Raw genomic sequence first — 17,264 nt, forward strand, 5'->3', positions numbered from 1 at the left:
AACAAGATATCACTCTTTAGGGTCAGCGTACTGATGGCTTATTTAGCTAATAACTTTTGATTGAAAATATTCAGTCCGGTGTCTGTTAGGTGCTGTATGAGTGAATGAATGAAGACAGATGGAATGAAACCAGCACCTTGCTTTTAGTACAGATTTGTTGACAGGAGGATTTGGACAGAACTAGAATACACAGTGTACCCCAAGAAATGTACGGTGTTATCTCTGCTGTACCACAGAAAAACCTTCAAAACACCTGTTTTCACTTTCTTATGTACATGCTTTGCATGTTCCTTTCACTAGCAGTGTATTTTAAAGGAAAGAATAAGATTTTATACTAAAAGGGTAGTAAACAATCTGACAGAAGTCAATTCATAAGTTTGCTGACAAAACTGAAATATCTTTATGAAGCATTCACCAACCTTTGATCTCTCTCTCACATAACACTTTAGCAAGCCACAATCTCACTCTTTTGCAGTTTTGTTACATTTTGCATATGATCCTTCCTCTGTGTTTAGCAGCATTGTGAGAACAACAAAAAATTAATTCCATCTCTGATGGATATTTAGGTAAGTTTGATACACTGGCCCTGTACTTGCTGCAATTCTTGAATAATATATACTGAATCAAAGGCTACTATTCCAAATAGAATAGCACAGAAATAGAAACACAGATAGAATTAGACACACAACCAGAATCTCAGATGGGTAAATAAACACAGACCAGCATTTTTAACCAATTTTCCTATTTGTAAGCCTGTATACACTTTTTTCCCCACTTTCTTGCTAAATTTCATTTCAGTGCCAACGCATTTCCAGATTTTTTAGGTCACCACTTCTTATGGTATCTGGAAGAGAATTTCTATCTTTCGTGAGATTTCTTCATGAGATCTTTCATGATGGTATCTGGAAGACAATTTCTGTCCTTCATGAGATTACTTAGAAGAAACCTCAAAAAGCACTAGTTTTGTATTCAGAGAATGGTAGAAAGAGCATGCTGGAGATGTGATCTGTAACATTCTTCAGTGTGTTTTTTACACAGCTTAATGCAAACATGACATTTTGTAAAATATCTCTTTTATCGTGATCTTTTATCATTTGACAGACATACACAGCCAAAGCTACAGGATATAACAATAATGGCTCTACTTTGCCAAACACCTGTCTGTCCCAATGTTTCACCCCTGTAAGATGACCAATTATTAGAATAGAGAAACTCTGTAGGTGATACCTCCCCATTACAGACTCTCAGATGGGAGGACTTTCAAGGGCTTCTTCTGACAAAGGTGATAACATTGTGTGTTAAACAATCTTACTCGTAGCCATCTTAGCCCCCAAAGTACAGGCAGCTGGACTGGATAAGGGGTAAATAACATTTCCCAGACAAAGCTCAGTGGTTTAACTCAGGCTTGTTCCAAGGAGTGTGTCTCCTTGGATGAAGGGAGGGCTTTCTCCTGAATCGATGGCTGCAGTATAGTGAGAACTCTGTGACTGGGCACTCACACCCACATAAATGCCACCTAGACACAAGACAGGAAATTGGATACACACTTTTCTCTTCTAACATTTTATTATTAAAAATACGGCCTGACAATCAATCTCTGTGTGTCTTCATTTACCTGGGAAAGACTTTTATCAGTATAAATCAGACTTGGATCCATCCTGCCTTTTGAGCCATCTATTTGACTATGATTCACAAGCAAGGAAAGAACAGGTGCAAGAGAAGGCATTTCTCTACATTTGAGAAGAGTAGACATAAAGTACATTGTCAGTAATGACACAGAACTATTACAGGGATGAAAACTGCTTGTTGGGGTTAAAAGATTATCAAATAATCAGAATAAAAGCAATTTTAAGGTTCCATTACATCTACATGAAATCACTGTTTAGGTAGTCACAAAAAATAGCTGCAGAGCACTAACTCTCCTGGTTCACATTAATTTTTCTAAATAATGAAGGAAAACCAATTCTTTGTGGACTTCTGGGATTACACAAAATTACATTTGTGAAATACGTGTTTTGCAGAATGAACTGCTAGGATGATTTTTATTTAAAACATGCATTGTACTGAATCCCTGAGTTACTCTTGTTTTTGACCTTTAAACCAAGAGACAGAGGGGAGCCAAACAAGTTTCCTGTTGGATGGAAGAAGGTACAAGAGAGAAAATCAATCCATCATATGTTAAATTGCTTCAAACACAGCTTAGAATTGACAAAGCATTAATATAGAGAGTTTACTTTTACCTCACGACTCTGGATTTTAATGAGAGGAATTAATTACTGTCTCATCAATTATCAGGGTAGTTTCCCTGTAATCTAAGGATTTGAGCATTTCAATCTGTTTTTTTCATACCTACCTCAATAAACGTTCATTTCTTTTTTGTGGTTTATTTTACAATTTTCTCATTGAAAAAGAACAACCAAATGGACAAAAATCAGCTTCAATTAAAACTACTGAAGATTAAGATGGTATGAAACCTTACAAATCATGAATTTAATTCACTTAGTGGAACCATTTGTTTAAGTCAGCACAGTGGGTTGAAATTAACATTTTTAAAGTATACTTTCTGCAATAATCAGAGAAGAATAACTGTTGGTAGGGTGACAGAAATTCAATATTGATATTTAATGTTTGCAAGCCTACTGGAAATTCAGATGTTCTACAGGATATACTTAGCTCTGTTCTAAAGGTGCAGATACACATTTTTCAATGACACTGGAAAAAACAAGTCCAAAAATCAGGAATAGGCTTAACCATAATCAGCCTGAAAAGGAAAAAAACTTACTCCCTAAGGACAGAAATCACTTTATCTTTGCCTTGAGCATGCATTCAAGTCACCAATAAACGCAAGACCAATAGTTGGCTCAGCTGTTACCTATACTGTCAGCGCCCTGAATAAAAGAGAGACAAAAGAGAGGAGTTGAGTCATGGTGCAGCTGCAATACCCAGCATGAAACCAATCCCAGCTGAACTGCACAACTGATAACAGTTACCAGCACACACCCAATTAGGTGGGATTAATAAATGATTCCATCAAATAGATGGTGCAATTAAATAACAGCAGTTAACTAGTATGTGATTTATGTAGATAAAAACATTCAGACATATCAGATGTAAACTTTGCATTAATGAACCTTATACATAGCCATTTTGCATCCTGATGAAGTATTAAGCCAAGAACTCTGGAGATGTTAAAAATAATATTATACATCCTTTTATTTTCTTGATCCAGAAAACAAAAGCTAGTGCTCTGAATCACTAATTCTAAGTTTCATCACAGCATTACATATCTCAATACACTTTTCTGTATACATTTAAAAACACATTTTGTAAAGATTACGTATTTTCTCCATTAGCTGTGTATGTATCACTTATGCAGCAGAGATTAACATGTGATTTAAAGTCAATTATCTGGCACCTGAATGATTAATTCATAGCAGTTTAGCTGTGGACAGGCTTGGTGTACTTTACTCACATGAGAACCAATTCACAGTGGGTTGTTCTACTGGTTTAAATGAGGTCACAGGAGAGCTAAGGCATTCCTCAAGGAAATCAATACAACAAAATCTGACTTTAAATCCAGGCTTGTGTGTTCAGAAGTTGCCATTCTCAGCAAGTCAAAGTCTGGAACCTTTCTTTGTTAAGATTGCCAAGAGGTACATCTCACAGCTGAAATATTGCTAATTCTCTGTAAAGGAACTGAGCAGGTTACAGAAAATTATTACTGTTTTACTTAGTTTCCCAAGCATTCAGACTAATGACCAAACAAACTCAAAAAGCAACATTTTATGTACTGCACTGAATTCCTCCACAGGAACGCAACTTTAGACATATATAGCAATATGTCATCTGTCACTTATTTACATTTTTAAAGATTTTAGTATAACATATGAATACCAACTTCCTTAAAAATTATTTATCAATTAGAAAAATGTGAGTAATAGAAGATTTCAGCATCTGAAAATGTGAAGATGGTACTGTAAATAATCATATAGTTTGTAGTCAATATATTCTTTTGTGGGACTTCAATAATACTTTGTTCTGTATATTTTTCTTTCTTCATTCAAAAGCACATGAAAGATAGAAACAGAATTTTTACAGTAATTTTGATGCAGTCTAAAGATGACAAAAGACATGAGGGGCAACTTTAAAGGTATTGTTAATTTCAAATTACAGTTAATGTCTGGCAAATAAATCAGGTCTTGTTAAGCACCAGATCACAATTGTTTAGCCACAGTGCCCTCTAGCTGTCTTGATTTTTATTTTACAATTTCTACAAAAACTACAGTGTAGTTTTCATGGAAGCAAAAAATTTCTGCAAGAAGCACCAGCTGGAAAGGCACAGGTACTGCCAGTTGTGCTCCATCTAGCCAGTTTTCCTTATCATGATGACCCACCCACCCCACTCCCAAAAAAGCCTTTGTATAACATCCAATGAAAAAAAATACATTTTTCTTATTGAATTTCCCAGCCTAAAAACTACAGCTCAGGAAACCAGCCTGAAGAAAATAGAAACTGATTTGAAATTTTCATTGGGATCCAAAAACCTCAATAGAAAGAATGGGTTTCTACCTTTCACTGCCTTTTACTTCTGTGTGCAATCCATATTCTTTGTTTTCAATTTGAAGCACCAGTAAAGAGCACATTTGGGCACACCTGGAAAGGTGGGCTGTTAGACAAAAGAATGAAGGCCAGGCTCCCTTCTCAGATAACACCAGCCAGTTGCAAACAGGTAAGAGGCAGTTTATCATGTATTTTCCCTAATCCAGCTGGTTTAGGAAACTGGGTCACTTTTCAAAGGCTGTGTCTTCCAGAAACACTCTCTGATGGATACTTGATATTCTCTTCCTTCTCTTGAGGCTAGACTCTGCCCACTTCAGACCTCTAGAATCATACTTAAACTTGATTCAACTAAAACCTGATATACCCAGTGTCTTATTGTTAAATACTCCTTCACAGCTTCTCAGTAAGAAGATGCACTCTGCTTATTTCTTAACCTTTAATGGACAAGATGACTTACATACAGGAATTTTTTAACCACAGTTACTTTTGTTATGGAAAAACACCAGGAAATTGCAGACCTTCAAAAATAAGGATCTATGTAAAGTGTTTTGCAATGAATCATCTTCAGCAGTGCCCTTGCAGTCCCTCTGAGCAGTGCCCTTGCAGTCCCTCTGTAATCCTGAAGTCTGACCAGTAGTTCCTTCCATGGCTTTCTTTTTCCAGGAAAGGTGAGAAAGGGTGAAATTGGAAATATTAGGTTAAAAATCACAGAGGTCCAAAAGAAATTTCAAACTCTCTATCCCAGCCTACTGTAATTTTAATGTATAAATCCTGAGAATAACTTTGTGGTAAACTTTTTTTTTTTTTTTTTTTTAATAGCCACTTTCACTCTGTTCTCATTTTAAATGAAAAGCAGCTGGAACTACTAATACCAGATGAGAACATTCAATTCTTTACAATGTTCAGAGCTATAGAATTCAAGACATATCTCTGACACTGTGTGTACTCTGCTTATTTAATGCTTATGTTGCATTTATGGAGCTGCAACATAAGGCAAAGCAAAACTAGGAGAACCTGAATCTTAATGTCCACTGTGTGGAAAGACCCTGGGGTAAGCCCTGTCTCCTGGACATAGGATGCTTTCATCAACAGACTAAAAACAAGGTTTACCTCAACCCTGCCAATATGACAACTGAGTATTTATTCTACCTGAGAAGGTAGACAGTTCTTACTTGAAAAAATCCAAAACTGAAATATCTAAAAAGATCAGTGTTTTTGAGTCACAAGAACTGATAATAGGTGGACAGCTTGTGATGGTGTTATGCTCCAGTTTACAGAATTTTGGTGTCACCTTAGTGGCAGAGGTTTTTTTTTTAATTTTTCCTATACTAATTCCATTCACCTTTGTGTACACATATATGGAAATTGTTTCATCATGGAATGCTTCTAGTAGATAAATATTATGAAAAATACATTCTGAAAAAGACTAGAAAATATCTTTGTGACCCCATGTGCTACATGATGCTATATATGAGCAGAAGTTAAGAAGAGTATTTTCAGCCCTGGAAAATTTCAGGCTTTTGTGATATGTTTCTGAAGTCTCTAATCTGGTGTTTCTTTTTTGATGTTGTTTTTCTTTAGTCCCAAGCCAGTCTTGCAAGCCTCAGTGCTAAGCCGAGGGAGCGCAGCACACGCAGGTCGCTCATAGCTGGTGTCACAGTCACAACTGCAGGTTTCTGCCTCTGCTGTCACACTGCTCGAGGGTGGACCTGCCACCCAGGGAGGCCCAGGAAGTGCACACAGGAGCAGCCTTCACTCCTCTAGGACAAGAACAAGAGCCCTCTGCAAGTTCCCTCAGTGTACTTCATACAGAGCAAGGTGTCAGCCTCCTGCTACTGCAGAGTACTAAAGGAATATTCCCTTTCTCAGCCTCACAAGCATTTTAAGGCTAGAAAAAGGTTCTTTTGATTCTGTTATCATTTATTCATCTCCGTAGGACTACTTGTAGGTGTCAAATGCTGCTGTTACCTAGCACCAATTTATCTTCTGAGTTACCATTATGTGTTAGATAGACTTGAGGTATTACAATGGGTCACCTGAAAGAAGCAGAACCTATTGTGCATATTGACTCTACTTTTCAGCGCACATGTCACTGAAAGTCATTATATCACAATTCATTTTACAGGTTGGTTCCATTTAGATAGGTTCTAACCCTGTCATTTTCAATGTTTCATTGTAATTTTTACAACCAGCAGTGCTCTTCATCACAGTCATGCTGATTCTCTTACAGCAAAATTGTCTCTAAAAATAAATTCCTAACCTATGCTTTTGTAGGTGAGCATTAGTCAGTGGCAAAACATTTCTAACCTATGCTTAGAGGTTTTCTGTAAGAAATCTTCGCATGGAGAATTTTGGATTGGAAAATGTTTGTACACTAAGTTACACCAACTTTTTTGCGTGCCTATATGAATATCATTCAGCATGGAAATTCAGAATTCTTGCACTCAGCTGTTTCTAAGTTCTTTCATTCCAAAAATGGTGAATCATATTAAAAAAGGAGAAAAATTATTTTTAAAACTACAGCCAGTAATGCATTTAAGGAAAGCTATATGCCTATAGAATTAAGAGAGCATCTTTTAGTTTTTTTCAGAAATAACAATATATCACAATTCCACTGAAGCTACATATATAGACATATATATATATGTGTGTGTATATATATATATATATATATATATATATATATACACATACAGGTACCAATTCACAAACAAAACTTAGATAATAAAATATACTGTCCATTCATTCTTTCACAGAATATTCATGCAGAATGGACAACAATGGATGTAACTGCATTTTGTCTAAATAATACTGAAATTTTCATGCTAATTTTAAAGTTTTAACACTAAATTTAATTGAAGAATGATAACATGGAGAAAGCTTTTGGCACATTAATTATAAAAAAGCTCTTTACTTTACTTTAGCAAATTTTTTCTGCCATCTGGTACTACCACAAGTAGTTATTTGTACATTATTCAAAATGACTTTCAAATTCTTGAATTTCAGACTGCTTGTTAACTTTTTTGCAGCAAGCATTCAATGTTTTATTGAAAATTTCTGCTTCAATTTGCTGTAACGTGTGCTTTGGCTACTTATTTGAATGTGAAGTTCCTTTGGGCGCTGAAACTACAGAATAAGCAGTTCTGGCACCAAAAAAATAATAAATAAAAGAATGAAAAATAAAAGAATGGGAGTAATTCCTGCCTCAGAACTTTGTACACTGTTACCTCACAGCAAATAAAAACATTTACTTCAAAACCTAGAGATAAGTGTAGTAGGGAAATGCTTAAAATGTGTAATGCTGTGAAAAACACTGAAGACATTCTAAGACACTCTTTCTTGTTAATATGCAAAAGAAAGTAGAGAGCTGCAGCTACCAGCAAGCAAAAAAATCCTGGATCACCTAGTGGGTATTCTGACTGAAGAGCTCAAGATTTGGCACAAAGATTCACGGAGAGAAAAAAACAGCAATCTGAGTAATCAACTGGAAAAATAAAAATAAAGCAAGAAAGCCTTTAGGGTCCTGAGTACTTTTCTAGATTAAATTTTTTTATCAAATCTTGAAAATTTCTCCTCCCTCCACAAATTGTCTTTTTTTCATGTTGGAGGCCTAGTATGATGGTTTCTCCATACTATGAGTATTGCTAAAAGACTAAGGATTCCAGTCCAATTCCATAGTGAAAATACTGCTAGTTTCATTTTAGATTAACTTAGGTAAGTATCAGATAAAATATTGCAAGCAACAGGAATGAGATGCAGTATTGCTCCACCACCTTAATTTGTGTCCTTTACTATCTGGTAACTATTTCCAATCTGTCCATGTCATTCATGGAGATTAAAACACTTGGATATTTTTTTATCTTTTTTTCTCTCATTGGAGATAAAAAAGGTTAAAAATATTCCTGAGGGTTTTCTGGAAACTCAAAAAACTTTTCATAGCTTCCATTTTAAAACCAAAATGTTAGAATTCATAAGCCCTGGTGAAAAAAAACCACAGAAGACTTTCATAAAAAAAAATATGTATTTTCTAGTTTGGAAAAAAAGTAGTCCATTTGTAATTGGCATCAAACATTTATAACTTCATATGCACAAAAGCACAATTTTTACTCTGCTGATTTCTAGAGGCATGAACATATTAATGAAGAGGAGTCATCTATAAGTGATATCCAGTTTTTAAAAAAACTGCATTAACCCTACAGGTTAATCACTAAAGCACTGTTTTATTTATATCACGCTTAGAGATTCTCTTTCAGAGGACCTAGAAAACAGGCAATTGCTGAAAAACGCAGGTAAATATTTTTTAAATTGATTACTTTTTTTTGCTAAAGTTGTGTTTTTAGGGTGACTGATGGTTATACCATCAGATAAAACAATAGGGAGACATGCATCATTGCTTGTTAAATTCAGACATTTCTATAAAAATGTCTGTGCAGTGATTTTTCAAGACAATAAAATATATCATACAAATGCATGTACTTTTGGGAGGGACTGCAATCTTAAATGTTTTAAATAAACTCAAGTCATATTTCCTCAGAAAGCAAACCTGGTTTTCTATTTTCTTCCATTTTCCCTTGTACTACTAAGAGGTGAAGAAAGCAGGTACTTCAAATTGCCCTCTCTAGCAAGAGCAGGTTAACTACTAGTATTAGGGCCATAATCTGGCAAGAATTACCTCAAATGCTCAGTTTAATTCACACAAGCAGTCACCTCCAAACACAAGGCAGCTGATGTACCCAGGACTGCCAGAAGGGCAGAGACCATCATTCTGTGTTACCCCGTGGCAGCTGAAAGCACGACATGGGCCAAATTTGTCCAAATCGCATCAGCTGTTGCCCCCGCTGCCAGGGGAGACCAAACGCCTGCAACATTTCTTCCTGCACTTTCCAATTCTTTCTCTTCCCTGTCACGGCTTTCATGTTCAGCAGCCTCCATCACAACTGCAGCCTCCCCTCCATCAGCCCAGCAGGGCTGGGAAACAGGCTGCCTCCCCATCTGCTGCTACCACCCACCTCGCTGCTGGCAGGCATGCTGGGGACAGGTGGGCTCTTCTCCCCAGTTCTGTTCTGACGACAGAAAAGAGAATTCAGCAGCCCTACCTAGAGCAAGCAAATGTCTCACTAGGGTGGCAGCTGGGCTACAGATTTTTCTGTTCCAGGTACTTGGCATCTTCAGGGTTTTCAGCCAAAACGAAGATGGATAAAAAGCGTCAAGAAGCCTTTTCTTCTTAAAAAAGTGATTTTTATGGAAGTGTTCATTATTAAATTTCTATTTTTAAAACAGTGTTTATCTCAATGTTCTCCTGTAAGATAAAAGCAAGCAAAATAGTAATGGATGAGCTCCTCGGATAATGGAAAGTGGCAGTAGGTCCTCTCAGAAGATAAACCTCAATTTTAGGTTTCCCTGGCAAAGGAAAAACTTCTTAGAAGTGCAGATCACAGCTTTACAGATTTTCTAGTTCAAGGTGATATGACCTAAAGACATGATATCCTATATAAGAAGAAGCTATGCTTTACTCAGAACATTCCAAAAGGACTGTATCTTAGCAGGCCTCAGGAGGTGTCTTTGGAGTCCAGCCTTCTACTCAGAGATATTACCCACAGACACATGGCCTCACCTCATGAGCTGCAAACGCAGAGCAACCCACTAACTTCTTCCCCAGGTTGTTTGTCTTTGGAACTCAATAATCTGCGTTACAGAAAAGTATTTTTCAGTCTTCAGGGGACCCAACTTGTGTGTGTCATGGGCAAAGAAAATGAGAAATGAACACAGCAACAATTCTATAGTTCCTGAAATGGCAAGAGATCTGCTGGAGCAGAGCATTTGCACATAATCCTACTGGACAATGCCACAGCAACAAGGTCACAGTGTGGTTAAGGGAAAACACTCTCAATGTCTACAAGCCAATTCAATACAGAGGGGTATGAAGTAAGAAAAGTAATGTTGTAGCTGTTACCTGCACCTTGAGTGGTTTTTTCACTTTAAATAAGAATAATAGTTTTTAAAAATTAAAAAAAATTAAAAGCAAATGTAATATTCATAATAGCACCATCAATTAACAACATAGGTTTAACAACATTGTGCTGTGATCAATTTACCTAGTAATTTATTCCTAGAACTGGAAAGGATATTTATTTGAAAGGAGAAAAGGGGAATCCATCTATAAAGCCCTAAGACATTCCCACAGTCACATCAGTCTCACCATGGCAACAACAGAGGACAGCTAGGACACAGCCACAGGGGTGCTTGTCCCTCTGTCTTGGCTTTGAGCAAGACCTCTCTGGTGCTGGACATGCCATTGTCTCCCCCATGCTTCTCCCACCGCAGCCTCCAGCATCCTTTGTACTTGCTGTTCATAGCTAACAGGTCTGGCTGTGCTCAGCACTTGCTGCTCTTCCCTCTGGCATCTCTTATCAGTGACAGCCTCCTTGAAACCAGGGTCATTGATTTTGGGCAATAGAAAAGAAGACTCTTAGAGGAAGGGGGTGGTTTACAACAGCAATTTGCAACTATAATTCTTACCTAAACACTTACAAGCAGCAGAGATTAATTCAGTCAGCTCACGTGACAACTACTTAACTCCCAAGCTGGGTCTTCTGCCTGTATCTTGACAAAGAACTCCTTCCAAAACTGATATGTGCCACTTGAAATTCTGTGGTTTTGCCTTCCTAAAGCTATCTAAAAGGATTTACAGGACAAAAAAATGGCTTTGATTTTTTTCTCTCACTGTTTGGTGTTCTCCCCAAATTCCTATTAATTTCAGTCATTCTATTAAAGTGATTAACATTGCTCTCACCCTGACTGACCTGCATTACAAGAGAGCCAATTATGCCACAGGAGTTTTGGCAGCCTTTGATACCAACAACCAGCAGGTACTCCTGGAATAGCTCTATGGATAAGAGAGCTCTTTGGTGTCCTGGGATGCCATCCTCCCTGGGATCTGTGATAATTCTATGCCAACTGTTTTGTGATATGCAAAATCACTTCGCCCTTTCTCTGCAGAGAGTGTGGTTTGGGGAACAAGTTTCTTGGCTGTTACAGGGTTTGGGCTTTCAGAATCATCATCTTGTAATTACACTTAAATTAAGCATTTTCTATTTTTTTCCACTCCCTGGCTTACAAGAAGGAAAAGCTTGATGAAGTCTACTTCACAAAAGACAGAAGCAATATGGTAGATTTAGCACATGGAGAGGTACTTTCTGACCAGGTGGGAGTAAGTTTAGCTATAAAGGCTGAAACACCATGAAGTAGTTTGGAATTTTCAATTACTTTGATTTTCAATTACTAATCCTGGCTCAAGACACTTTCCAATCAGAGTCACTTGGAAAATATGGTTTCTATTGCTGCTGTGATCTCACTAGACACCTGTGCCTTAGGATCCCAGCTGGGAGGACAACCTGCAATAAAAAGGCTAACATGAAAACCTCTTACAGACTGCATTCTTAGAGCAATATTTTACATCCATAATTTATATAATCATAATAAACTTTCTGCCTCTATATACTTTTACATAACGTAAGCCTGTCACAGTTTATGCTGTTTAGAAGCTATAAACATTCTAAGGGAGTTCCTGGTTTCCAGGTACATTTTGAGAAAGAAGAGATGCCCCAAAGTATTAGTGTCTGAGAACAGCATAGAGGCCTTATAGATTTGGAACGTTTCCTTCCAGCAGTTCACAAAAGCTTGAACTTTGTGAAGCTCACAGTATAACACTATAATCTTTGCCAAATATTAAGCATGACTACGGTATAAATACACAGCTACGCCAAATACACACAGAGGATACACCATCATAAAGCCCACAAAACATATGGCCAGGTAGACACAGCTATGAAAATATACTGGAGGCCTAATATAGATCACTATGGGCCTTGCAGCTCTGTAGAATAGTAACTGTGCTTAGGAAAACAAAGTCTTTGTTGTCCCTAAACCTTGCTCAAAAATTATGCTAATGATGACTAATCCTTGACTCAAATGAGCAATCAAACAAACTAAAGCACAGAATCCTGAACAACATGTAGTTTTAAAGCTCCAAGTAAATACACATTTCCAGAGACACAATAATCTGTATCTTGGGGAAAAAGGAAAAGGAGCAGTAACTAATGTGGATAAGGGAAAAGTATTTAATAGAAAGCTATAATTGTGTCTTTTAAATATAAAAATAGGTGTTTCCTTGTTTCAGCTTGTTAAACAAAATACAAGACCTCTTTACAGGCATTTGTCAGCTGCAGATTGTATTTGGGTCCAATTTCACTAAATCAGTATAATTAAAATTAATTAAAGTTCTATTTTTATTCCTAAGGAACTTCTGCAAGTAATGTAAATGGTATTGAAATTTCACACTTTTTCTGCAAAAGAAATGAGCTGTTAGAGAAGATAAAACTACGCAAAAAAAGATATACTCTCTCCTAGTGCTTAATAAGAATGACCAAAACCTTTTGACAGCACAGGTAATAAATTCACATAAACTCTCTCCTGACATATTCAACACTCAAAGAAGACAATCCCAACAAATTGTATTATTGCTACAGTAATGTGACAATTTGCAGCTAAAGAGAAAATGGGTTCATGTCTGTTATTCCAATAACACTTCACAGTGTTGAATAATGATGTACCTGAACATCCTTTGGACAACTAAAAATCTCTTCATTTAAGACAAGACAGCTTACAATTGTGAGACAAGGAGGCACAACTTTAATTTTTGGATTGATATGAAAAATACATCACTGTGTCATAAAGTTAAACATCAAAGCATTATTTACTGGTGCAGGCTCCCAAAGGAGAAAATATATTTCTTTTTGGCAATATATTCTCTACTTAAAGCAATACAGTTGGGAAAACTTCAATGTGTGTAGGTACAGATTTGGAATACCTCAGCATGTCAAGGGTACAAAAGCCACATATAAATGACAAAAATATGGGAGAATCCCTGGACAGTTCCAGACCTGGAATACCTTTAAAGAAAGAAACAATAAATAAAGGGCTCTGAATTTACTTGTGGCACAGAAAAAACCCAGAAAGAGAGTTTGATAGTGAGGATCCCTGTATGCTTTCACGGGATTTAGCTTCTTAAACTGTGCCCTTTGCTGCCACCACGTGGTTTTGCTGCAAGACACTTTTTAATACAGAAAAATGAAAGTTTCCTCCTTTCATTTACATTTCAAACACAACCTTTAATAAATAAGCCATGTTGCTTATCTGTTACACAGCTCAAAATCCCTGCTTAATTTCAAGAATCTAAATTACCTAAGATAATAAATAAACACCCAAGTCCCTCACTTTTTAAAAAAGTATTCAATAGCATTTTGATAACAGATATAGTCACCAGATATTCACCTCTGGCTACAAGAACAGTGACCACAGTATAGTGGATCAGTGCCCTACACTGTGAAGAACCTAAAAGGAAACATCAATAAAAAAAACCAGTGACTTTAAATTTAAAAAGAAACATCCAATCTGTCACAAAATTTTTATTCCAAATAGTCACTCTCTCACCCAGCAGACAGATGTATAATATGTATTCAAATACCAGCAACTTGCTCATTTAATTATAGAATTATTAACATTGGAAAATATCTCCATGATCATCAAATCCAACTGTTAAATGAGAAGCAGTGTATTTAGCACTAAACCATATCCCCAAGAGCCAAATATCTTTTGAACACTTCCAGAGACTGTGATTCCACCACCTCCATGGACAGTTCAAACACTCAACAACCTTTTCTGTGAAGTACTTTTTCCTAATATCCAGTACAGACCACCCTAGCACAGTTTGAGGCCGTTCCCTCTCATTCTGTCAATAGCTGCCTGGGAGAAGAGATGGACCCCACCTTGCTACAGCTTCCTTTCAGGTCATTGTAGATGGTGACAGGGTCTCCCCTAAGTGCCCTTTATTCCCCAGCACCCTCGGCCACTTCTCTTATGACTCATTCCCTAGACCCTTCACCAGCCTCATTGCCCTTCTCTGGCCATGCTCCAGCACCTCAATGTCTCTCTTGTAGTGAGGGGTCCAGAACTGAACACAGTGATCAGCTTGTGCTCTTCCCTGCAAACTACAGCCCCTGCTGCTACATATTTTAAGGGATATATTCACACTTTTTTAGGTTTCCTGCACTAAGACACATGTGAAATGTCTTTTAAAAATACTTTTAAAAAAACCCCAAATTTTGGCATCTGTAAAATACAATTTTTTTAGATGTGGTTATATGACAGAGCTTTCAATCACAGGTTTCTCAAGACCTCAAAAGGGCTTTTGCTATAATCATCCTTGCTGGCATAATGCAGGATGTATGACTTTCCTACTTCTGTGCCAGAAAGGGATTTTCATTGATGAGATCAAACAACTGACATAAAGAAACTTGTCAGAATCCCTCTGGTGCCAGCATCCAGGGAAAGGTGATCCAGAGATATTGCAAGGAGGAAACAAAACAAAAAAAAAAGCAGAAAAAAAAAATGCACGTAGTCTTGTAGACAGGAAGGCTTTCATAGCCCTTGTATTGAGAGATGTATAATCTGGGATGCCTGTGTTTCCTAGGAGGCCACAGGCTCAAAGGTCAGTTTCCCTCCACAAACACCATAACCTTCATGCAGGCAAACACTGGCCTTCATCCTGGAAACCAGACTCTCTGCTGACAGTCATTTCAGTAGGGCACTGCGGTAAAAGATATAGACAGAGCTGTTCTTTTGCACAGAAGTCCAAACCATGAAGCAAATTCTTTTGTAAGGATTACTTTTACTCAGGAAAAAATACTGCACTCCTTGAAACACTTCATTAAGGCCAGATGGAGCAGTTGGCTTTGAAGATGTTGTAGAAACCCTCTTTTCAAAAGTACTACACATTGTTCTACTCTGACTTTGAGAGGATTGATCCAAGAGCTGTGTTTTACTGATGATTTAAGTTCTGCTGTTTAAGGCTGAAATGGCTTGTTCCATATCCTTTCTTGCTGGAATGGAGAGCCAACGTGCCTGTAATGAGCCCTCAACCTACTTTGAAAAAAGCCATGCAAGTCCATGAGCACATTATGGTGAACCTCCCAAAAGAATCACAACTAACCTGGGGCATAAACTCCAGGAAAGGAGGTGCTTCATCCCACAGAAGCAAGAGGGCACATGGTCTGACACAGCTATTTTAGTACTAGGCTGTGTCTATTTCCATGGATGTGGATGCTGATGGCCACACAATCTCTTCAGTGCAGCTAATGGAAGCTTGTAACAGATACAGGAAGCAGAAATGTGGACAAGGACAAATGAAATCTGATTTCCAGACATGAGTCAGGCTTTCAAAAACACTTTGTCTAACAGCTAGCTGGTTTTAGTTTATGGAACATTAGAAATACCAAACACAATACCAATAACAGTATGACTACATAAATAGGAAAGCCAGAAACCTGCAATGCTCCCTGCTTCCTCATCCTAATTATCTCACCTGTTATTGAGCACCTATTCATATTTACCACGTCATTACAGTGATAGTTTCATAAAACAGTCAATGAGTCTGCTGCTTTACCTGCCTGGCTCAAATCAATACATTAAGTCTTCATGTCGCAATGGCACGATTATCCCAGCTGGTCTGTGCTTATATTCACTCAGTGACAGGCAGTCTGCCTCCTACTCACCTTTTGCTTTATGTCACATTGTTTACAGGACTTTGAACAATGCACGTTTTTGTTGACATGCTTAAGATCTTTAACACACCACACCCCAGCCCATTAACTCATCATCAGTCTGTTGGTATGGCTCTGATATTCTGCTAGGAACAAGGAATTTAATTATTTGCATTGTTCTTCAACCCATAAATACTTTGGATTTCTTATTCCTTGCTGGGAAGTCTTCAGATGCTATCTTGCCTTTCACAAACAACACTGCTGTGGGTTTTTTATCTGATAAACTCATTTTGTACATATTAGTGTACAAAATAACTAATGACTAATAATATAGGTTTTCTAAGGAAAATCGACACATGAAAATGGTGCTAATTTTGAGATAATAGGAGAAAGCAGTTCTTAAAGACAGAAAATTAATATAAAGAGGTCCATTTAAAAAAAATCTATATATAATAGATGGCTGTTCATCCCTCAGCCAAACACAGTTTTGCTTTGTCAGAGCACCTTATGGAAAAAAAAATTAAGAATATTCTGAACAAACTGGATCAGCAAATATTTTTGTACGTAACCAAAACAGAACTATATTGCCCATTTAATCTCCATGAGCTTCCTAAAATTTAGAGGTTTCAATTACTTTTAACTCTGAACTTTCTCCCTCGGCACAATAGTAATGCTTAATCTTGTAAATCACTCAGCCCTAACTTCAAATCAAATTTGTTTAGCTATAATTTTAAATTAAAAAAAAAAAAATCTAATGCTCATTAGTACCATGATTTAACAGTTGCTAACATTAGTCTAGGACTCCATACTTTTATCCTCTTGGCTAATTAACCAATTAAATTACTATTCTACCTAAATTCAGAAAGCAGAGGAAAAAAAAAACTTACAGTATATTCTAGAGCAAAAGAGACAAAAATTAACTCTGGAACCTACCTCATATTCCCCGCCATAATGAGGAACAGGTTATAAATATGAGAAAATATGAAGAGGAAGAGGATGGTACTGAAGAACATTGTCATCCAAGACCCATGGTCCTCTCGAAACATTTTCAGACGGAGCAACTGACCTATGGTACAAAAAATATGAGATGTATTTTAGTCAGTC

At 37.1% G+C, this 17,264-nt stretch overlaps 1 protein-coding gene across 10 annotated transcripts in view; it reads right to left on the reverse strand.

Moving 5' to 3' along the window:
- TMEM117 (transmembrane protein 117) overlaps window positions 1-17,264 on the reverse strand; it is a 192,887-nt gene that overhangs the window by 135,653 nt on the left and 39,970 nt on the right. For all 10 annotated transcript variants that reach the window (XM_086884654.1, XM_086884656.1, XM_023930998.2 and 7 more), the window contains one exon: window positions 17,094-17,226. In XM_086884654.1, coding sequence (XP_086740780.1) covers window positions 17,094-17,206 — 113 coding nt within the window. In that variant the 5' untranslated portion in view covers window positions 17,207-17,226. The remainder of the gene's footprint in view (window positions 1-17,093; window positions 17,227-17,264) is intronic.

This window comes from Cyanistes caeruleus, chromosome 4 (genome assembly GCF_971803275.1).
Source record: "Cyanistes caeruleus chromosome 4, bCyaCae1.hap1.1, whole genome shotgun sequence".
NCBI lineage: Eukaryota > Metazoa > Chordata > Aves > Passeriformes > Paridae > Cyanistes > Cyanistes caeruleus.